The sequence below is a fragment of the Salvia hispanica genome, chromosome 2 (assembly GCF_029641045.1).
Source record: "Salvia hispanica isolate PSC_SH4W2 chromosome 2, Shi_PSC_v1, whole genome shotgun sequence".
NCBI classification, from domain to species: Eukaryota; Viridiplantae; Streptophyta; class Magnoliopsida; order Lamiales; family Lamiaceae; genus Salvia; species Salvia hispanica.
Window position 1 is genome coordinate 33779486 of NC_142693.1, and position 23260 is coordinate 33802745.

The window sequence follows — 23260 nt, forward strand, 5'->3', positions numbered from 1 at the left end:
ATCTGGAATTTTGTTTCCAGCATTTGCATCGAGGTTCCGAGTTGCTTGTTTGATAGCCGGCTGCTTGCGAGTCGATTTTTGTACTATTTTGACAAAAATCAGAATCGAAGTTAGGAATGAGATGAACTTAATGAAATAAATTAAGAGTAAGAACTTTGAAAAGCTTCAGATGTGTATTACCTTCACTAGAATTTTGGCCAGAACGCAAATGGCGGCTAGAATTTTCCGTTGAAGATTTTCGAGTATCAACCATTTTGTAAATGTGGATTCGATGTAGATGCTTAATGGTACAAATGCTGAACAGATGTCGTCGATTTCAGTCGTAGATGGCTGGAGATGAGTGGTGAAGATGAAGATTTGTCGTCGGTCGTAGGGTTTTGTGAGAGAAATTTTGAGAGAGAAGTAGCTTACAGCGGAAGACTCAAAGCGGGAGAGTAAAATTTTGGGAATTTTGATTTATTACCCTAATTATGAAATTACATAAATACCCCCGCTGAAGTAAATTGTGTATATAATGAACTGCGAAAAATAACCCTTGCTTATTTAATCTAGCCCTTGATTTTCTTGATCTTGTGGCTATAATTTGTTCTCTAGTTATGTACTTAATGGGCACTTGCCCTATATCACTACTCTAGAGAATTATGCAATTTTACCAAAATTAATATTAACTTTAACCATGTTTATGTAACCCACCAATTTATCAAGTTAAGCCACTGTTATTTAATAAGTACTACTATATAAATTTAGATAATTTCTTTTCTATCAAACAATAACGAAAAAATCTTATCACTGCTTATCTTTACATAAAGCTCGTATTTCTTATCTTGTTTTACATATCTTTTTATGTCCCACCTCTCTTATCAAACGGGTAATAATATAATTGAATGAATATAATTATTATAAGCGAAACATAATAGGAAGTGACGAACTTCGAAAACATGTAATATAATTATAATTTATTCACATATAATATTAGTTGATGTTGTAATGTGAATATTGAAGTGAAAAGTAATTAACCAAATATTAAAGAAAAAAACGAATCATATTGTTTTGCAATTCCAATACTCCACTTTAATGGGGGAATAGTAGTAGGAATCTTAACTGTGAAGTCTGTATTGAATCTATTGTAGTACTCCCTATATTTTAATGGGGGAAAAGTATTATACTCGAATCTTTCCAATCCTACAAGTTGTATACGAAATTTTCACCGCCTGTTTTTAATTTTATAAGTATTAAGTGTTCTTTATTTAAGCTATTTAAAAAAAATATCATAACACTCCTTTGATAGCCTGTCTAGTTATACCTTTTGAAAGAGTTAAAATCTCAATTAATCTTTATTAATTACTACTCTCACCTTGTCTTCCATTTATTGACCAATTTGAGATTAACATGAGTTTTAAGAAAAGTGAATAAACACAAGTAAAATTATTAAAATGTAAATTTTATTTTTATATGTTACTTAATAATAAAATCGTAAGTGAACTAAATTATTAGAAGATGAGATTCACTTATTAAATATAATAAAAATCAAATACGTATAATACTATGTTGCATGTAGGTCATCTTTAAAAAAAAAGCAGTCAAACCTACACTTTTTTAAAAATCACCCAAATTGTACCAAATTTATTGCGTTTACCAGAGTTATTGCGTTTATTAATTGCTGAAGAAAAGATTTAATGATCAGTCAAACTTACAAAATTATACAAAGAAAATATCAATATACACACTATTTTTGGACATTCACGCATTCTTGATTTGTAGTTTAGGTGGTAGGTACCATAACATATACTCCTATAATGAAAATAATTCAAATTAATTTATTATTTACTTTAAATGAATGAATAAATTTCGAGCATGTTTGATTGTTTTATTTTCTAATTTTTATATTTAATCAATTTATTATATTTAAAAGGGATTAATTGTCTACCAACCATCAAAATAACATAATAAGTGAGCGAAAATCGAATTGAAATTGACAAGCCTATTGTCTAAATATAGATACAACGTGGAGGCTCAGCCTGTAATAATTTAGAATAGTAAATTGACGAATAACACTAATACATCATTCCCTGCGCCACATATCATTCATCCCATCTTACACCAAATATTGTCCTTCTTTATTTTATTTTAGTAGTATATTTTATAGTTGAGTGCATAAGATTTGTCCATCACTAACTATGGTTCGGGGATTGATCCATATTTTTAGTAGCAAATCTTAAATTTTTGGATCAATGGTCTTATTTTTCATTTCAAGATACAAATAAATCAGTATGAGAAATAATTATTTGATCTGCTGGTAAATATTAATAAGAAGAAGAAAAAGAACTAGTGTCTTGCTAGATTCCACAATAAGAGCAAACATACAAAATACGGGTAAATTGGGAAAGAGATTTTGCAAAATCGGATAGCATCAATTTATATCTATTCAAACATCTCTATGGTCAAAGATCGAATCTATGAATCTATCTAAGTTTTAATAATTTATTTTCAATTTAGAAGTGTATTAGTAATTTATTTCTAATTTTAGCAATTGTATCAATTATATTCCATATTTTTAACATACTAATTAATTCATAGTAATAACTTTTGTTTTTGGGAAGAAGTCGTCACGCTTCCATTGTTTGAAGTTAAATTTCGCTAATATGTTGATACAAGTTGAAAAAGTGAAATAGAAATAGCACGTTAAAAAATTTGATTATTAACGCATCAAAATATTGGCATCTTTACAAGTAAAAAAGAAAAGAAAAACATTGATGTAAGTCGTTTAATAAAAACATTTTAAAATAAATACATATAAGAAGAGTATTTAATAGAAGATGGTATAAATAAAATAAGCGGCTATTACATTGTTCTTTACAAAAATAACATGTGTAGGTACAAATTATAAATTTATACTGTCAAGGAATGATTGAGATATAATTAGATTATAATGCAATGACATTGCAGATGCAGTACTATAAATTATTGAAATTAAGATATATACAGCACACACGTACAAGGGAAGCTACCAACCAATAAAATACAAAATTCGCCGCAAAAGTCAAATTTATACTTATATCTAGCCCAAGAAAATAAGATAGATTACAAATTTCATCTCTCAGACTAAAACAAAACTTAATTATATAGTAGTAGATGATACATATCCAAAACCAAAGTAAAACTTAGCGAGTCACATTTCTAAACACAAAACACATACTAGTATATTCCATAATAACATTCGAAAAGTTTAGCTATTCTCGAAATTAAATTATCGATCCGAAATTAGAGCTCATTTAATTGTGAAAATTCAAGTAGTAATTAATTAACTATGAAACAAACCAATCCTAGATAAGATATATCCTCCTCTCTTTCCTTTTTTATTAAAAAAAATGATGTTTCCCTAATTTTGGAGCATTTCTACTACACTAGGTGATCATTCAAGAGCAGAACGACATCTCCCTTTTGATAGTATTTTATTTTTATTTCATAGAGACAAGATTGGGTATTACTGCTGAGACTGATGAGACAAATTATTAATCCACTTTTTTCTGATTGCACCAGAAAATAAATTCTATAAATTATTGCAAAGGTTAATTAATTGCAGCTCTAGAAAATTATACTAATATCTCAAGGAAAGTTGGTTGTCATTATCACTTAATCGCTTCACTTTACAATTATATATAAAAATAATCCCATTTGGCTAAGCTTCAAGAATTTTGGAACTTGTGTCCTGTGTATAATTTAATTCTAGGCTTATAAATAGGTGTTGAAATAATTCATATGTATGTATAAGATAGCTACAAAAAATTTCTTTTTAGATTTGCATCATAATTTTCAAGACAGATATATATGATGGCAGGTTTCTCTTGGCAATGGGCTTTAGCATTTGGACTACTTGGTATATATATCTGTGTTTTATCTCTTTGATTATATAATAGTAGTACTATTTAGGGTAATGAACCAAGAAAGTTATAAGAATGGAAAGCCAAGAAAATCATCCATGGTTCATTAAGTGGATATTGATTAATTACTTAGATCAATCACTTTTTGTCATTTTCAGGTAATATTGTGTCGTTCATGGTGTTTCTTTCTCCAATGTAAGTTTATTATACTAACTTGATTTTTATTATTTTGTAGTAATTGTTAGTTAATAGATATATGTTGAATTAATATTAAGCAATGGTGAATTGCAGACCAACATTCTATTCAATTTACAAGAAGAAAACAAGTGAAGGATATCAATCACTCCCTTATGTGGTGGCATTGTTTAGCTCAATGCTGTGGATTTTCTATGCACTTCTCAAGTCATCCAATGCCACTCTTATCCTTACCATAAATGCATTTGGCTGTTTCATTGAGACAATTTATGTTTGTTTCTATCTCTTCTACGCCCCGAACAAGGCCAGGGTAATTTTTCTATTTGTTTCGATTCCCCAATAATGATATATATCGTGGGAAAATTGTCGAAAAAATCATCAAATTTGGCCTCATTCTGGTCTTTCCGGCAACTTTAAAAATCGTCCGGAAAAAAAAATCATAAGGTCATTATTCGCAATTATCCTATGTTGAGATATTTAGGTCTCTTGCATGTATTGATGTCGCTCATAAGTGTCTCCAGTTGATGATGTGGCTGAGTGTTGTTAAACTGATGTAGATTCTAAATACAAAAATTCTTCAGTTGGAGATAAAAACTCAAATTTCATCTATCGCAGATATGATTTTCATCAAAATCAAATCTTGTGGGACAGTTGTGAACAATGTTAAAACTTCATGATTTTTTTTTCTAGTCAAATGGATCAAAATTGGCCGAATTTTATGATTTTTCCGACAATTTGCCTTATTATGTAGAGTCATATTTACAATTGAAATGCAGGTACAAACCCTAAAGATGCTCGTGCTCCTCATAATTTGTGGATTCGGATTCATCGTCGCGTTGACCATTTACCTGGTGAAGCCGCCTCAGCGTGCCCCGGTGGTTGGGTGGATTTGCCTGGTCTTCTCCCTGTGTGTGTTCGTTGCCCCATTGTGTATTCTGGTCAGCATATTTACATAAATAGTCTGAATATATTTAATTAATTAATTTGATGTATAAATAATTAATGTTTGCAATTGCAGAAAAAGGTGATACAAAGCAAGAGTGTTGAATACATGCCATTTCTTCTCTCACTATTCCTTACACTTAGCGCCGTCATGTGGTTTTTTTATGGGCTTCTAATCAATGATTACAACGTTGCAGTAAGCTCATATCCATATCCATTTATAGTAATATTTATATTTGCAAATATTTTAATGTTTATATATGTATAGGTTCCAAATGTGGTAGGGTTCAGTTTTGGAGTGATTCAAATGGGAGTGTATGTAAAGTACAAATATGCGGAGAAAATGAGCAGCAAGCAGAAGCTTCCAGAAGCTGCAGTTGTAGTAACTCAAATTGTAATATTAGATCATGAGCCAATAATTAGACTGGTTCAAACGGAAGTCTAAATTAGGGTTTTCATTAATCTATAGGTGATCTGTATGTATATATGTTGTTTGTAAATTATATCATCTACTAATGGTAACGTTACAGCTTCAATCATCTAATCTAGAATTGTTTACTTACTATAAATAGTATTAATTCGACCATTATTGGTTAATTAGTATTATTATAATTATGCGAATTCACAAAACAATTATCTTCGCTCCATATTAAATAGGTAATTCTACATCGGAAGCAAATTATTTTGGTATATTAATATCTAAGGTTTATTAATTTTGTTTTGAAATTATTAATGTACAGTGTAAAATGGAAGTCAAGTAATAAACCCAAAATACCCTACCTACCAAAATTTGCTTATTTCTCTTAATAAAATTGATTATAAATTTCTGTATAAACCTCATCGTCTATAACTGTACACAAAAATATGACCTTTACATTTGATAAGCAGCATTGATTCTTGAAGATATGGTTACAGTTATACCTATGTCGAAAGCGTTCATCTGCGACCGAACCGGAAGTCCACGGAGCAAACAGCAGTGGACTGATATAAGGCGTTGATGAAGCAACGAGGAGGTGCACTATGAGGCTCTTTGTCACCATTCCTCCTCCTAATCGAGGAAGCGAACAAAGCATCATCAGCAAACGACGACATTGTGTGGCCAACTGCGCCATCTTGGTGTGGTGGTGGGAACTTCTCGCCCCTCCCTCTCCCGACTCTTAGCCTCTGCACGATATAGACAAGTATCGTTTGATCATCAATATACTCAATCACGTGTAAGGAGATGGTTCAGTTCAAAACTTTTCTTAAAGTCAGAACACATAATTATATCAGTTCAATATGTTATGAGAGAAGAAAACTGCAATTTTCAATTCTCAAAGTTCTCATTTTAAAAACGTTCGCATAATTTCTATTTACTGGTAAAATTGAAAGAAGAAATTGACGACATACGCTTAAATTCATTTGGAGTTCTGTGTTGGCTTCGAGAACCGGATTTGCACGGATGGCCTTGTTGTGCACACGAGCTCTTCTAAGTCCATCGTTGATGTTCGATTTTCTGCCTATACCGTGTTTCCTTCTGGCTGCTTCATCTCTCAGTTTCAAATCCATTTCTTTGGTAGGAGGAAATTTAGGCAAACTTGATGGTTCACAAGCAAATGGTTCAGTAGTAAAAAACTGGCCAAAAACAGCATATCAAGATCAGGTAAAAACACTCAAAATCATCACCAGAAGCAACGAGTATTGATTGGACCGCGCACGCCTGCTTACTTACCTTACTCTTCAATGCTGCAGCAGCAGTGCCTCGTGCACGAGGATCGACTTCAAGAAGAGTTTCTATCAGAGCAAGAGACGACAGCGGGAAATCCTTAAACGTCTCCCTTATGCAACATTTATACGGATGCTGCGGTTTATAGAGAGTTGTATCAGGCAGACTTGATTTCTTCCAGAATTCCTCAGGAGGAGAGCCACATAGCTTGAATATCTTGTGCAGCTGCTCGACCTAATACGCGAAAGCATCCATAAATCGACGTTATAAAGTTATCCCTTTCATTAAACAAGTAAGACTAGTCACCAATTACCTCTGTTCGCCCGCGCAGTATTGGCTTTCCAGCGAGAAGCTCTGCCAGAACACAGCCGACACTCCATAAATCGACACCAACGCCATAGTGTGTGGCGCCTAGCAGCAGTTCAGGAGGGCGATACCAGAGGGTGACTGCACGGTTCGTCATAGGTTTCTTGCTCTCGGGATTGAAAAAAGAAGCAAGGCCAAAATCGGCTATTTTAAGTATTCCTTCGTTGTCAATCAGCAGATTCGAGCACTTGATGTCACGATGCAAGACACCATTGCTGTGGCAATGCTCCAAACCCGAGATCAGCTGTTTCATATAGCACTTGACCTGCATATCGAGAAGCAAATGACGACTAGCTACTGTAAGAAGACGGAGCAGTACACGAATCAATCCAACGCAACAGAACAGATCATGACGATTCAGATGATCAATAAGCTTAAGCTTCGGATATTAGAAATGCATCATCAGTTGCCTACAAACAACAACATACAAAAAAATTGCATAATTCGATGAAATATAAACGCGAAAGAGCCACATGTACCACAACGAAAGCCTTTAATCAAACACACATCAAGTAGATAAAACTGCTCGAATACAAAAGTGAAAACCGGTATGGTTTCGTTCTATAGTACAACTTACTTACCCGGTCCTCGGTGAAGTTAGCAGATTGAGCAGCAGAAAGGCCAGCAAGATCATGCTCCATGTACTCAAACACGAGGTAAAGGCTGCTTGACATCCGCGAAATAACAAGACCTTCGAGCTTGATAACGTTCGGATGGTTTAGTCGTCTCAACACGAGTATCTCCCTTGCCATGAACCTCAGAGCCTCCGGGTCAAAGCTATCGAACCTCACTTTCTTCAACGCCACCACCTTCCCCGTCACCAAATCCCTAGCTTTATACACATTGCTATACGCTCCTTGCCCAATCTGTGCAACATTATTCCCCAATCCCACAATTTGTTCAAAATCAACTCTAGTTAAAAAACACAATTACTAAATCGTATCGTCCACCAAAATTAGTCTCTATCTATTTATAACTAATTTTATCATTTTCCACTAATAACACTTCAACCATGCCTAGAATCTCTGTATTGGCTGTACCTAACGTATAGAAAGTGGTACCTTTACAGTGAGCAAAAGGTGATTCTAAAAACAGAGGAATACAACAAAACAGAGAAGCAGTAACTGATCAAAACTAACAAACTAACGCCGTGAATTGACGGAGTTATTTTAATACCTTAGCAATTTTGTCGAAGGTGTTAGCCAGCCGCGGTTTCCAACCCTTGATCTCGTCTCCGGCGACGGCGACCAGCCACGGCGGCCACGATTCCGTTGCGGCAGCGTCGGCGCCTATTCTCAGCCTGAATTCCGGCACCACCACCGGTCTGTCAGCGGCAGCGGCAGCGGGAGCCTCTTCGATCGTCAGCTCCTCCCGATTCCGGCGACTATTGCTGGCGGCTCCTTTTCCGTGAACACACCCCATAATCGAGCTCTCTCAACCTCCCATTGCGTCTGAAAAAAATTCAAATTTGTGAGAAAAAAAATGATCGTTTTTTCAATGGAATCATGGAATGAATTAATTAGCAGGGTATTTATATGGTTATGACCGAAAAACTCCATTAAATTCAAATAAATTCCGTTGACCCCAAAATTATATCGAATTTGGGCGGCAGACAAAGAATTGAGCTAAGATTGCTAAAATATGTCACTGAATTATGAAATTTTGATGTATAAATGTTGTGTATTTGAATTGTGATTGCTTGAAATGTGGTAATGCATTTAATGGAAGTTAAATTGAATTCGGTATGTTTAGGGAAGGCTAGTTAATGTGTTTTGATAGCTAGTGTTTGTGTATGTGACAACTTTTTAAATATTATATTTATTTTTAATTTATTCAAAAATATGCTGATTATTATCTGGATCGTCATTTATACAAGTACAAGACTACAAGAGTGAAGGTGATAGAGTACTAATGAGTGTGTGTGGTCCTATTAAAGCATATAAGTCATATAATATCATACGCATATTATTGAGAAGGCTAATCATTTTAGCAACTAAAGTTTCAATTGCTTTCAACTTTCAAGTACTACTATTAATCATGCCACAAGTGTAGGTCATATACAATTATTGACAAATTGAAAATTTGGGATCATATTTTTGATGATTTGTAAAAATTATACTAACTACTAATGTAGTCAAAGACAATCAAGAATATGGCTTTCATTTTAGTAATGATGATACTGAAGTTTTTTATGCATATTAAAGTTTCTTATTGTAATTAACTAATTATATATAGACTTGGAAGTTCGACTTAATTTGACCATAGTGAGAAAAATCAAAACCCATTATTCTGATTCATAACTCTATTTCCCAATCGTAATTAGTTCAACTTTCACATTGATATCGACATGTTTTTAAACAACATTAAAAAATTAAACTGAATTCAAAAATATTGGTAGAAAATATCCGCCAATTATTGTTCTTATTTTTTTCTTAAGTATTATAGCTACGCTTTGAGTATTTTCATGCTGATTGAAAAATAAAAAAAGCTCACAATACTCAGATATTCATTGAAATAGTGATTTTTCCATGCGCAGAAAAACGAATAGTTCAAATGTGGATTTATTGGAGGACTTGACTTGACTGGAATGGATGAATGAGTAAATCCAATTGACTGCACAGAGATTTAATTAATGTAATACCGATTTTAATTAGGTGGAAATAATTATCTTCTGAAGCATAATATTATACTGTAATTTAAAAATAGTAGTCGTATGAGATTGAACTCAAGGACCATTAGTAGACGTGAGAGTTGAAAATTTGAAATTTGACCAAGTCAATCATGTGAATTATTTGAGTACTGTATATTCATAGTTGTTGGCTCCAAATATTATGTTAATAGACGATTCATTGTGGTGACCATAAATATTTTTCTCTTTCTATATTCATAAGAATAAGAATCTACAAGAGATACATAAAAATTGAATTAGTGAATTCATTCATATATTACATTAGTACCCCAATATGTACTACTCCAGTCTCCATAATTATCTTGTTAATGATTAGTTTTTTCTAGATGTGAATATCGGCACTGAAATATGAAGTGATAGTTCTGTTTTACTCCAATTTTCATCAGATAATAATTGTTAAAAACAGCAGGAAAAAATCCCAATTTTCTTTGAAAATTTGATTACATATCTTGTTACTACATTAATTTTGACTCGTCGAAATATTTTTTGTCTTTTTCAATGATTACATATGCAAGAGACCCAGGGCCCAGGGCCCTTCTATATAAAAAATGCTGTTTGGTATTCAACACACATCATTTTCCTATAATCTAATGAAAAATAAAAATAAAATTAAAATTAAAATTAAAATTAAAATTAAAAATACCTAATATCTCAACCCCATATCTTACATAATTGGGAAGAAAAATATAATAGCGATGTTGATGTGAGAGTATAATGAATATTATAGTCTATAGATTAAAATTATATTCAACGCTATTTGTTTAATTGGGTTTTGATCACTTTCTCTAAACAGTATTACGGTTGGATGGTATTTGGGCCATAATTTGGGCCACCAAAATTTTGAATCATGAGAGTGAGAAAGCCTAGAAAAAGCCCACAATTTATACATTTGCAACTGTTTGATACCCAAGCAAATAATGTAGGGCCCGCATAAAAGGTCTGGATTCCTACTTTTGTAGTGGGATTTATATTTTACTAGTATCATCCTTCGTGCACAGGTTATATAATTTTCAAGTATTAGTTACACATTTTCGATAAGTCAATAAAAATAAGAACCAATAACCTTGCGTACATAAATTTAAAAATAAGAAATGAACAATAACATTTATTAGATGAATAAAACTGTGTCGGTTAATTAAATTGATTATTAGGAACTCTCTTTTTATACATGTATAAAATATTAATATTATGTATAGATGGAATAGAGTGAACTTCTAAAAGTAGGAGTATTCTAATTAATTAAAAGAGAGTTACATTTTTAGTTCCAGTACATTGCAGTAATATTATCCGCAGTCTCTATTCATTGAAAATATCACTAAACATCCATGGATATTGGTATAATCTCGTTGAAAGGACTTTTGGAGTTTTTATACTCTTTGAACCATAGTACCCTAAACTTTTATTTTGGAAGATATTCTGATTAAAAAAAATGCAAAATTCCATACAACGATATTATATCAATGTCCAGATACATTGAGTAATATTATGATATAAGTGCAATTATGTGCATAGAATAAACATGTTCTTTCTTAATTTAATAGTACTATAATTTCTCCTCTAATTTATTGTCTTGAATATTACTCCCACTTTTTAACATGTCCTTTCTTAAAAAGATTTTATTGGCTTCTTAGCATAATATAAATTCTCCTCTAATTTCTTGTCTTGCCTGTTACACATATCTTTTTAGCGTCTATTTTAAAAAGAGTTTATTGACTATAAAAGCATAAAGTTTGACAAATTCTGATTATCCCATTTTAAAATTTGAATAACAAACCATGATATTTAAAAAATTCTTAATAGTCACATTTGATAAAATTTATGACATAATGTTTAGCTTTTGTAGCTCAAAATAAAGGTGTTTAGTCCATGTTATAATAAGGGTGCGTTATATTGTTAATTATTTAATTTGCTAACTTTGCTAACTCATCAATACAGTGTATTTAAAATGTCATGGTGATATCAAAATGTCAACACATAATATCAACACATTACATTGAAGTTCAACAAAATTATGTGTTGACATTTTAATGTCATCGTGTTGATATTTTTAATACACTGCATTGATGAGTTAGCAAGTTAGCAACTTAAAAAGTTAATAATTGATCACTCCCCGTTGTAATATATATGCATTTTATGTAACTATTTATTGTTAACACAAAAATTTCACATGTGTGCACTAATTTAAATCTTAAAAAGTTATTACAGAATAATTGAGAAATTTTTGTAACTTTATAATTTAGCATTCAAAATTTAACAGGTGCAAGGTAAATTAGAATTTGATCCAACTTTAAACTAATTTTTATAGATAATTAATTTATTTAAAATTTTTATTGAGAATCATGTTTTATGGAGTACTACTCCACTATTTAAGAAAATATAAAAGGGACTTAATTAATTGTTAGAATAGTGGTAGATTTGATTATCATGCAACTTTATTATTAATCAAAAGTATTATAAAAAAATTTAAATCATGTAAAGCCTATTAAATATTGGGCTTTGAAATACATGAAGCCCTACTTCATGTTACCAATACAACATTAGTAGAGAAAGATGCACTGAAATTGAGGTGGTGCTTAAAAAAAAAAAAAGAATTGCAGCTGGATGCTCTGGCGAGTGGAATCCCCATTTCTTTGACCTTGGAGATTCAAAACCGGCGACAGCGTATCAGAGAGAGGCCGACGGCCTTCTTTATAGAGTGGAGTGGAGTGGTGATACGATGCGTCTTCGTTGAGGAAGCTGCAACGTTTCCGGCACAGAGTCAGAGTCAGTGAGGGAGAAATTTAGCGATTGCAACAATAAAAAATCTAAATTTGAAGGTAAAATCTAATGCTGGCAACAAAATCTTATCTTTCTTATGAATAATTTTTTTCCAGTTGATGTTTAAGCTGACATTGTTCATCTCTCCATCGACCTTTGTTCTGTCTCCCCGTTTTCGCTCTGCCATGGTCGATGTTGCCATTGTTGTCGTGCTTTCCTTGTCCAACCCCCCTGCAACACCTATATATATTCATAGCCCCCCTATACACATATACGTACAGATAGAGAAAAGATAGGACAAAAAGAGCTTCATTTCGGTTTGTCGGAAACTGCCATCGGACATTGCTCTATTAATCACTCATTTAAGATCTCTTACACTATTTTTGCAGGACTTTTATAATAGTAGTTCAAAACTTCTGGTGAAAGCTAGTTTCAATATATAATTTCTTATTAATATATCTCTTCTTCACTTTTCTCAAGATTTTGAGATAGGCGAATTTGACAGATTATACTCAGTCTAGATACAACTTTCTTATTTCTTGTATAGCAGAATAACTACACGCCTACACCCACTTGACCACTTCTCTATTCTATCGTTTTCCCCCTAAAAGTGGTCATAATGGCATTTCTGTGATTTTCTCAACAACTCCCACTTTATATATTGATAGATTTTGTTTTAGTAATTCACGGAAAATGGACAAATTATGCAAAATCCACATAATTTAGGAGATAAATATGCTTATTTTATGATTCCCACTTCGATGTAGAAGATTCAAAACCACACCTCAATCCTAGCTGACCTTGTTGGGTCGTCAATTGTTGGGTCGTCAATAGCTAGGTCATCAATTGTTGGGTCGAAGCTGACCTTGTTATGTACCCCAAAAAAGAATATCGCTCCTCCGTCCACAAAAGATGTCATACTTGTGAGACGACACGAGATTTTAGGAGGTTTTGTTTTGTGTATTAAATGGAGAGAGAAAATATAATTTTTATATTTATGTGAGAGAAAAAAAATTTCAAAAAGGGAATTGTGACATCTTTTATGGGACAAACTAAAAAGAAAAGTGTAGCATCTTTTGTGGGACAGAGAGAATATTAAAAATAAAATATCTTTATTTTTGGATGACCAAATCTAGTTTTGTCAATTGACAAGGCAATTAGTACCTATCACAAGTGTCTTAATTAAATACTACTTCAGACCCTACGTAATTGCTCATTTAAATGAGTAAAGATAAATTAACGAAAATTGTATATACAATACCCTTACATTTTAAATCGGTTTTTATTTAAACAGGTTTTTTATTAGCTATTATTTTCTTTACCTAATTACTCTTTTGTTATATATTTGTAAAGTCTAATCACTATTAAATTTCATTGATAAAAATGTGAACATATGGAATATCACTACAATAAAAATATGGAAATAGTGCTGCATCAAATAGTTTGCTTAGCCATTAAGATCCCTCTACTTCGTGTTCTTTCTTATTTAGGTTTGAATCATATCAGGCTGCAATTATTTCTTATTCTTAGATGACACTCCAACAATTCAAAAAGCGAATATAAATAGTATTATTTAATAATTTTAACTTGGATTTTACAGAAATTTATGAAAAAAACAAAAACAAACAAAATTATTTTTTATTATAAATTTACGAAAAGAACAAGACATAAAGTACATAATTTCCCACTTGGCCACTTATTATCATTGAAATTTACAAAATTATAAGAATATAACAAAAGTGAACATATGAACAAAAAACAATGTTACTTTATAATTTAAATTAATATAATTTCATATACTCCTATAAATTAACAAAAAAAAGTTAAAATGAGAAAATGGACACCCCAGGCTACAACATGACTTATGCTATTACATTACTATATGTCAATTCTAAATTATATGAATAATATAGTAAAGACTTAAAAAGGTTGCTAACGATTATGTTTATGATGTTAGTACTAAGAAATAAGAATGAAGTATATATGCATGAATTTATTTTTATAATTTGGAATTCTAAAATAATTGGATGTGAATGACTATTATTATTTTGTATTTCATGCTAATATTAAGAAATTAATTATATACGTATGTAGTCGTTAATTATATACCTATGTAGTCGTTTTTATAACTTAGAAATGTAAAGATCGTTTAATAATAAAATAAATAGTGCGAAAGATAATTTAAAAGATAATTTAGTTTGTAGGGGAGAGTTTAAATTACTTAAGAAGAAATTATGCAACTAATGTATATTATCTACATAATTTACATATTTAGTGTGTTGGGTAGAGTTTAAATATCGAGAATAATGTATATATCTACATGATTTAGTTTGTATGGGGGGAGTTTAAATATCGAGAATAATGTATATATCTACATGATTTAGTTTGTATTGGGGGAGTTTAAATTTTGAGAAATATCCTCTTTCTTGTTAACGGAAGAAGAAATTATGCCACTGATATATACTAGCATTATTTACCTAATTGAAGTATGAACTTGATTACAAAGACTTAACTAATCTTTCCTAAATGATCATAGAAGGCTAACTCGGTAATACATGAAATTAATTAATAATTATAACTTTATTTTATATGTAAAATACCTAAATTTTCCAATTTTGTATATACAATTTTTGTTAATTTATGACTACCCCATTTAAATTGCAACTCATGGGTATTAAATTGATTAATGCTGTTGAGTTGACCTCCACATGATATTTAGGCTTAATTATCCATGAAATCTAATCAATAATGTAGAATGCACCATTTGTTTCTATAAAATTCAACGATCACAAATTGGAGTCATATTTGTAAGGCACTTTATACGAACGATATAGAATAGAAGATGTTGTGTACAGTTGATACATAATAAACAAAATTTGAATTGAAATTGATGTGTGTATATATTTTACTCACGCATACACAAATTTTGGAAACCTAGTGGTTAATTTATTGCATCAAAAATTGATAGTGTCGACTTGGATTCGAAAAAAAAAAAAAAAAAGATTTATTTAGAATTAATATTCCACCAACTGATATGTCAAAATGCATAGAATTAGGTGCCACTAATACTTCAAGCACTGTACAATTTAATATACTATATATGTCTCAGCCCAAATTATCTTTTTAATATGTTTAATAATTAATTTAAATTATTAGCTTGGACAATGTAAGCCAATTATGACAAATGTTATAGTACATGTCCAACCGACACTTAGTTAACTAATTAAGCACTCTATAAATAACAAAAGCATTCTATAAAATATTACACCTATAATAATTAAATAGTTTCACACTCACATGAGTATTAAGCACTCTATAAATAACAAAAGCATTCTATAAAATATTACTCCTATAATAATTAAATAGTTTCACACTCACATGAGTATATGTAGAAAGAAAAATCCCTTCTTAGAGGTTGTTATTGCAAAGCCCCAAAAGAGGTGACAAATGCACGAAAATATAGTTATGAATTATAAAAGCCATAGATTTAATACTACAAGTAGAGGAACACCCCTTCACCACCTGCACACCTTTACTTACAAAAAAAATGAACCACGATCATTTCCTTATTATGCGATGAATCGAATCTTCAACCTATTAATCAGATATGGTTATCGAATTGCGATTAGAGATGAATCGTTTTACAATTAAGCCGAGTCTCATTATCGAACCTTGATCAGAGATTAGTTAATCATCTTAACAGCACAACCGAACAACCTGGACTGACTCTCGTCATCTTTATCAAATCGTGATTAGAGATGAATCGTCTTAACAACTGAACTAAATCTCTTTGTCTTTATCAAATCTTGAATAAAGATGAACCGTATTAACAACTGAATTAAGTCTAGTCATCTCTACATAATATCTCCACTTGATGCATTATTCAAAGCTACTTCCTCTGTCCACGATTAAAAGTCTCTAAATGGCGCAGGTTTTAAGAAATGTTAAGAAGAGTGGGTGGAAGAAAGTTAGTGGAATAGGGGTCTCACTTGTATATATTAGTTTTAAATGATATGTGAGTTGAATGAGTTAGTGGAATGTGGGGTCTATTTACCATTTATGGTAATTATGAACCGAGACTCTTATTCGCGGACGGACGAAAATAGAAAAACGAGACTCTTATTCGTGGATGGAGGGAGTACTTTTTTTTAAGGAATTCAAGTAATCTTACCACGTTTGCAATTCGATCTTAACTCCTCCCTCCCTCTCTCTATAAACTACCCACCACCATCGTCACTCCTTGCTTTGCAAGAGAGAGAGAGAGAGCTTCATCAATAATGGAAACATCAGCAGAGAAATCCCTCCACCTCCCCGCCCGCAAAACTCACATACACTTCTTCGCATCACAGTTTTCCCTCCGGATTTTCGCCGCCGCATGGATCATGCTCACCGCCAAACAAACCTCCGTCGCCTTCGGCATCCAAGTCGACGCCCGAGATACAGCTACTCCCCCGCCTTGAAGTAAGAAATATACATACATTATACTCACACACTTCAATTTCCATTCAATTTCCCATTTTTTTCAAAATTAATTTAGGTTTTTCGCATATACGAATCTAATCGTCTTCGCATTGACGATCCTGTCGCTGTTCCTCGCCTACGTCGGCAAAAAGGCGGTGGATCCGGCCTACTTCTTCTACCTCTTCCTGCATGATTTGGTAAAATTAGTCTCGATCGTGTGTGTTTGAATAATTGTCGAAATTGAGTTTGATTTGAGGGAAATTTGGGGCAGATCGTGACAGTGCTGCTGATGGCGGCGACGGCGGTGGGGTACGTGGGGAAATACGGCAACAGCCTCGCCGGATGGGTGGCGATTTGCGGCTACTTGGGCGAATTCTGCAGAAAGGCGACTGCTGCTTCGTCGATTTCGTATTTTGCTCTGCTTGTTTACCTCATTCTCACCGTCATCTCCGCCAACAAGTCGCGCCAAATCTTCGTGTGATCAAAGCGAATTGCAGAGCTACTGATATATTTATATATCCTATACAATAATGTTTGTTTATTATGCTAATTGAAGTTCGTTTAGGAGATAATTATGATATACATGTAGTTCGTTTAGAAGAAATATGAGATGTTATTATTTTGGTCTATAAAATGATGATAAATTTATGTGGTGAGATTGATTATTAGATCATGATACAAGTTATGTATCCGTTTAAATGATAAAGAAAGATGGGAAATTATTAAGAATAGTGATTTAGAGATATAATGTCTCCATTATACCTTTATGTTTTTTTTTGCCATAATTTCATTTCATATTATGACTAATTTACCCTAATGTCAGATTAAGGCTATATATCTAGTTTAGGAAAATTAAATCAAATTAAATTCCTATACCTAAATGCATGTTTATTAATTAGAGATAAACTTGAATCATGGTTCAAAGTCATAAATGGATTTTAAAAAAATTTAGTGTAACGTACGTAACACTTAATTAAAAAATCATTATTTTTTATTATAAATATTATTATAGTAGTATCAATTAACACACTATATAAACAAATTATTATATTAATTATTAAATAATTTGATAACTTATGTGTTTTCAAACAAATTTCTATTTAATTATTTGATATTTTAAGTTTAAATTTTCCCTTTTTCTTTGGTATTATTCTTTCATAGCTTGTTCATTTTTGTCAAATATTTTTAAATGGAGTACAAAACAATGAAATCATTTACTCCCTCCGTATTTTAGAAATAGAAACTCTTTCTATTTTAATCCGTCTCTTAAAAATAGAAACTTTTAGAATCTTTCTATTTTTAGACGTGGATCACACAATCCACTAACACTACTTTCACTACTTTTTTTTTTCTCTATCTCTCTTACTTTATTAATTTTTGAGTGAATTACATATTTAGGACCTATACTTATCAAGATGCACGTTTGCGGTTCCTATACTTGCAAATTATCATTTGCGATCTCTATACTTGTACTTATGCACGTTTTATATGTTTCTATTTTTTAAATACGGAGGGAGTATATAATATGAAAAAATATACTAAAAAAATAAATATTTTTCTTATTCTAATTTGAATGGTATGATAAAATAATATAGTTATATGATGAAGCATTTTCTTAAATTATTATTTTATTTTAATCTGTTAGTACATGATAGTATATTAAATTGAGCTAAGAAAATCAATATTGAATTGGGCTAAGAACTCTTAATATTTATAAAGAATCTTGTGAATCAAAAGTGACAAAATAAATAAGTTTATCAATATTGAAAATTAAAATTCAATTTTAAAGTAATTTTTCTTACTTATTACTACATTTTATTAAAAATAGATAATAAATTTTTAATACTTCATATAGCTAATTATTTTTATATTAAATTATTTAAATTTAAATTTGAAAAGACTAGTTTAATAAGAAAAATCCATCATTATTTGTTTGCTAATAAACATTATTTATTTTTAGACAAATGTGCACCAAATATATAAAATTAATAAAATTACAATATTTTAAAAATTTAAAGATAAGTGATTAAATAGATGCAATAAAAGGGGAGAGAAAAAAAATGTTAATCTTAAATTTGTGGTTACTATGATGCCAAAAAAATTGTACACGCCTAAGTTAGAATTATGTCCATAAATAGGTGTCTTTAATACATCATTTAATGTAAGGGTAATTAAGTATATATACAAAATATAAATTTAATTAAAAATAAAATTATAGTGTATAATTACTATTTAATCCCCATTATGGCATTGCCACTATGTCTCTAAAATATTTTTCAATTCTTAAATAGGTCTTATATAATGAAGTCATGACCTCAAAATCAAATGACTTCATTGATTATTTTGTAGTCACGTGGTTTAACCGATTTATATATGGTCTTTTATATCATGATTTTATTACTGTTATAATATATGGAGTGATTCTACTCCAAGAACATATAAGATGAATAAAAATTTAGTGCTTCATGGTAAGGGTATACTGTCATCCAGTGTATCCGGCCCAATCATAATTGTAGGAAAATAGATAAAAAGATAAAGAGGAAATAGAAGATTTCTATAATTCTGGTTGATTGAACACGTGGCAATATGTTTGGACCGTAAGACATGCCACTTGAATTCCAACGTCACGCGTCATTGTAGAAGCGCCAAAATATTTTTGTTGGGACACAAACATAGATTATGGTTTTTTTTGTGCAACTATACTTATTTTAGGACTTGTGATATGTATATATCTTAATTTTAATACGGAGTAATAAAAATACAATGTAACAAACCAAATAAGGGAGTAATATGGGCCTTCAAAATAATGCACCACCCCATAACTCCAAAAGTAATGTGGGCTTTAAAGAAAACAAGAAGAATTATGATTCTATTTCTATTCATACGGCCTATCCTATGACGTCGTATTGATGAAAATGATGTCGTTTCATTACCAGCAAACATTTAAAAATTAAAAATAATATCCACATCATCACAAGTCACAACTCAACCTCTGACCTCTCCTCTCTCACTTTGCTTCTTTTTAGCTTCAATTATACCATATATTATTTGAACTAATAAAATACCACCATATCTCCTATAATAAAATCTCAGTAGATGAGCAATCATCATGGAATTATTGCAATTATTGCAATGCAACATATAAAATCCACAGCCTGCCCTGGTCCACATCACACAACCAATCTCAATTAACATTGTCACAGCCAACAACACCCCATAACCGAAACTGACATCACATAACCAATTCATTTTATAAACTAATGCTTCAACACTGTCAAGTTGAAGCATACATATCAACAAACATCCCAATTATTTCCATCACAGAATAACAACACATGATGGAATTTCCAGACTGGGAATGTGAAAGAAAACTCACCTCCCAACTCAAGAAATGCGCAGATACAACTACTGCTTACTAGAGAGCAAGTTCCCGAGTAAAACAAAGGCGAAGCAAACGAACCCGAACAGCAAAGGGATTGCAGAACACTACTGCTTCATGTCAATTTAGTTTATTGCATTTCATTGTGATGAACACAAATAACTAATCATGTTAGTTATACACCACAAACTTTCATCAGCTAACTGCTAACCACATTTACTTTCCTACCACAAACTTTAACCACAGTTTATACACAACGTGTAACAAAACAACCAAAAAAATCACAGAGCAAAAACAACAGATAAATTATGTTACACAGAGACTGAGACACAATCACCTCGTGTGGGTGGTGGTGTTGTCAAGAGCGGGCAAAGACGCCCCACAGCTTCCCCCGTCCAAGGCTGTCGAGGAGCTTCTTAGCACCATCAACCTCAGCCTCCACGAGCTTCTGCAAGTGAGCAGAGGCACCAGCCGCCACTATCTGTTTCTGGCATTTCTTGCTCTGCAGCAGCGATCCTAATATCGACATGGCATGCTTCTTATTATCCAAGGTGTCTAGTGAAGGATTCAATAGCTGAACTGCACACACAATCCCCTTGTCTTCCTTGCTGAAAATCCTCCTATTTCCGGGATAATTCATGAGATTCGACAGCAATTCAGCCGCGGCTTCCTTCTCCTCGACCGCCTTACCATCCAACATGCTCACAAGGTGAGGAATGCACCCCATTTCCCCCAATTCCTTCCTTATTTTGGTGTTGTAAGCCAAATGAGACAGAGCTTTGGCAGCTGCGATCCTAACGCCTAAAACGCCACAGCTTAGTACGCTAACTAAGCGGCTTAGGAAGCCGTTTGCAACGAGGAATTCAGCGATGTTCGGGCAGGAAGCCATTGCTCTCACCATCTCCACAACCACCTCCAGAGTCTGAGCAGTTGGAGAAGAATTCCAGATATCAATGAGCGTTTGAATTCCACCTTCCCTTGCAACAAGCAGCTTCAAACCATCGTCTTCAGCCACCAAATTGCACAAGCATCCAATCGCATTCTCCTGCGCCAACGCTGTGCCTGAATCGCACAATGCTAGCAGTATCAATACTGTGTTTTCCTCGATGAAATTCTCCCTCACATCTTCGAAAACGGCGAGATTCCGCAAAACCCCAGCCGCCAGCGCCTGCGAATTGGGGGAACCTTCTCGGCAAATGTCCAGCAGCGACGAGATTCCTCCTCTCGATCCAATCGCCCTCGCGTTTTCCTTCGAATTGCTCAAAACCCTAAGCGCGATGCACGATTTCTCCTTGGCGAATACGCTCCCGGATTCGAGCACACGCATCAAATTGTTCAGCAATACCAAACCCTCCGCCATCAAAACGTGCTTGCTCGAGTCCTCGGTGGAGATTTTCGCGATCGCGCTGACCGATTTCTCCTTCAATTCGGGTGAATTGCTGCAGTCGAGAAGGTGCACCAGCACCGGAACTATCCCCTGCGCCACCGCAATCAGTAAATTCTTCCCGTCCTCCTGCAATAAACCGTTGAGAGATTCTAGGGCGGAGCTCTTCGATTCGGTCGAACCGATCTGCAGCCGAGTAATCAAGTACCGGATTTCTCCCCGCGCGGATTCTCTCCTGCTGATAACCGCATCGGCGTTCTCCGCGAGCACGCCGCTGCGGACGATGACCTCGAGATCGCTGGTGTGCGCGTCCAGCTTCGCCGACAAGGAGTCGATGTCGCTCTGCGTTTTGAGCTTTCCCGCGGGGGGAGTGGGGGAGTGGCAGAGCGCGGAGAGGGAGGCGGCGGATGAACACGTGGAGGAGACGGAGCGGAGGAGGTCGGAGGAGAGGGGGTTATTGGCTGCGGCAGCGGCGGCGGAGGTGGATAGATTGGAAAGGCGGTTGTTTAATGTAGTGAGCTTCGTGGCTATGAGCGACCATTTGCCCTTGAGGATTTGAACGCGGGAGACGGAGTCTAAGAGAGAGTGGAGCTGCTGCTGTACGTCGGCGACGGCGGAATTGATCGGCTCTTCCTTCATGGCGTCGGCGCGGCGGAGGAAGGGCGTAGTGTGGAAATGCAAACGCTCGATTTCCAATTATGGTAATATTCTAAATCATTATATAATCAATACTCCATTATTTTAATTTAGTGATTTATTGATTAATCATAGAAAGAGCTAATCCGAGTGTAATTAAATAAATGACGCAACACGGCAACTGTTGCTACTTTAATATATAACATTACATTATGATCAAGTAAATAAATTATTACTCTACTATTGTTATATTAAAATGTTGATTAAGACGTACACTTAACGAATGAAAAAGTCTCCCCTTAACAGCAATAAAACAAGAGAAAAAGTCAGAATTGACAATAACATCTTGGTATATTTATTTTGTTTTGGTATGCAATAGTATAATTTATAGCATGCCATAAGTAGACAAGTAGCTACAAATGAAATCATACTCGTATTTAAATTATTTCAATTTCCAAACACTGAAACCCAATACTACTAAATTGACAGTGAGGAAAAGAGGTTTTGGAAAGACTTGTACAAAAGGTATTAAAGGGTCTACTACAAAAGATACAGGCATGTGAATATGTACTATTCCCTCAGTGGAGACATATTTTTGGCCACGGAAATTAAGAAAACTTGTTTTGAGTGAGTCGAGTAAATAGTAAAATAAAGTAAGAAATGAAAAGATAAAGAGATGGAGATAGAGTAAAGTAGTTGAGAAGAAATAGGTTATTTTTACTAAAAAAGGAAAATATTGTACTTATTATGTAACATACCAAAATGACTCTACTATTATAGAACGGAACAAATAAAATAAGTATAAAATATGAAATTTTATTAATGGGATCATTATTTTATTTAATCGGAGTTGCCTACTATGTAC

At 33.0% G+C, this 23260-nt stretch overlaps 3 protein-coding genes and 1 pseudogene across 5 annotated transcripts; 2 read left to right on the forward strand and 2 right to left on the reverse strand.

The window, feature by feature from the left end:
- Positions 1-4036: 4036 nt before the first annotated feature.
- On the forward strand, positions 4037-5554 carry LOC125193315 (bidirectional sugar transporter SWEET13-like). The gene is made up of 5 exons (XM_048091085.2): positions 4037-4076; positions 4173-4386; positions 4853-5014; positions 5095-5214; positions 5287-5554. Exons 1-5 carry the CDS (start codon positions 4057-4059, stop codon positions 5461-5463), a joined length of 693 nt encoding a protein of 230 aa, XP_047947042.2. The 5' UTR covers positions 4037-4056; the 3' UTR covers positions 5464-5554.
- Positions 5555-5779: 225 nt separating this feature from the next.
- LOC125204699 (putative serine/threonine-protein kinase At1g54610) lies at positions 5780-8876 on the reverse strand. Of its 3 annotated transcripts, XM_089065700.1 has the most exons (7): positions 8636-8873; positions 8266-8540; positions 7671-7955; positions 7037-7354; positions 6730-6957; positions 6408-6632; positions 5780-6182 (listed from the first exon to the last, which is right to left on the reverse strand). In XM_089065700.1, exons 2-7 carry the CDS (start codon positions 8509-8511, stop codon positions 5955-5957), a joined length of 1530 nt encoding a protein of 509 aa, XP_088921826.1. In that variant the 5' UTR covers positions 8512-8540; positions 8636-8873; the 3' UTR covers positions 5780-5954. The 3 variants fall into 3 exon arrangements, with proteins under 3 accessions (XP_088921826.1, XP_088921827.1, XP_047959369.2); XM_089065701.1 differs by lacking the exon at positions 7671-7955 and having other exon boundaries at positions 8636-8876; XM_048103412.2 differs by having other exon boundaries at positions 8266-8874.
- A 7936-nt stretch (positions 8877-16812) lies between these two features.
- Positions 16813-17556, forward strand: LOC125205563 (CASP-like protein 1F2 pseudogene; annotated as a pseudogene).
- Positions 17557-20489: 2933 nt separating this feature from the next.
- Positions 20490-22511, reverse strand: LOC125202013 (protein CELLULOSE SYNTHASE INTERACTIVE 1-like). The gene has a single exon (XM_048100325.2). The coding sequence runs from the start codon at positions 22396-22398 to the stop codon at positions 20734-20736; it is 1665 nt and encodes a 554-aa protein (XP_047956282.2). The 5' UTR covers positions 22399-22511; the 3' UTR covers positions 20490-20733.
- Positions 22512-23260: the final 749 nt, after the last annotated feature.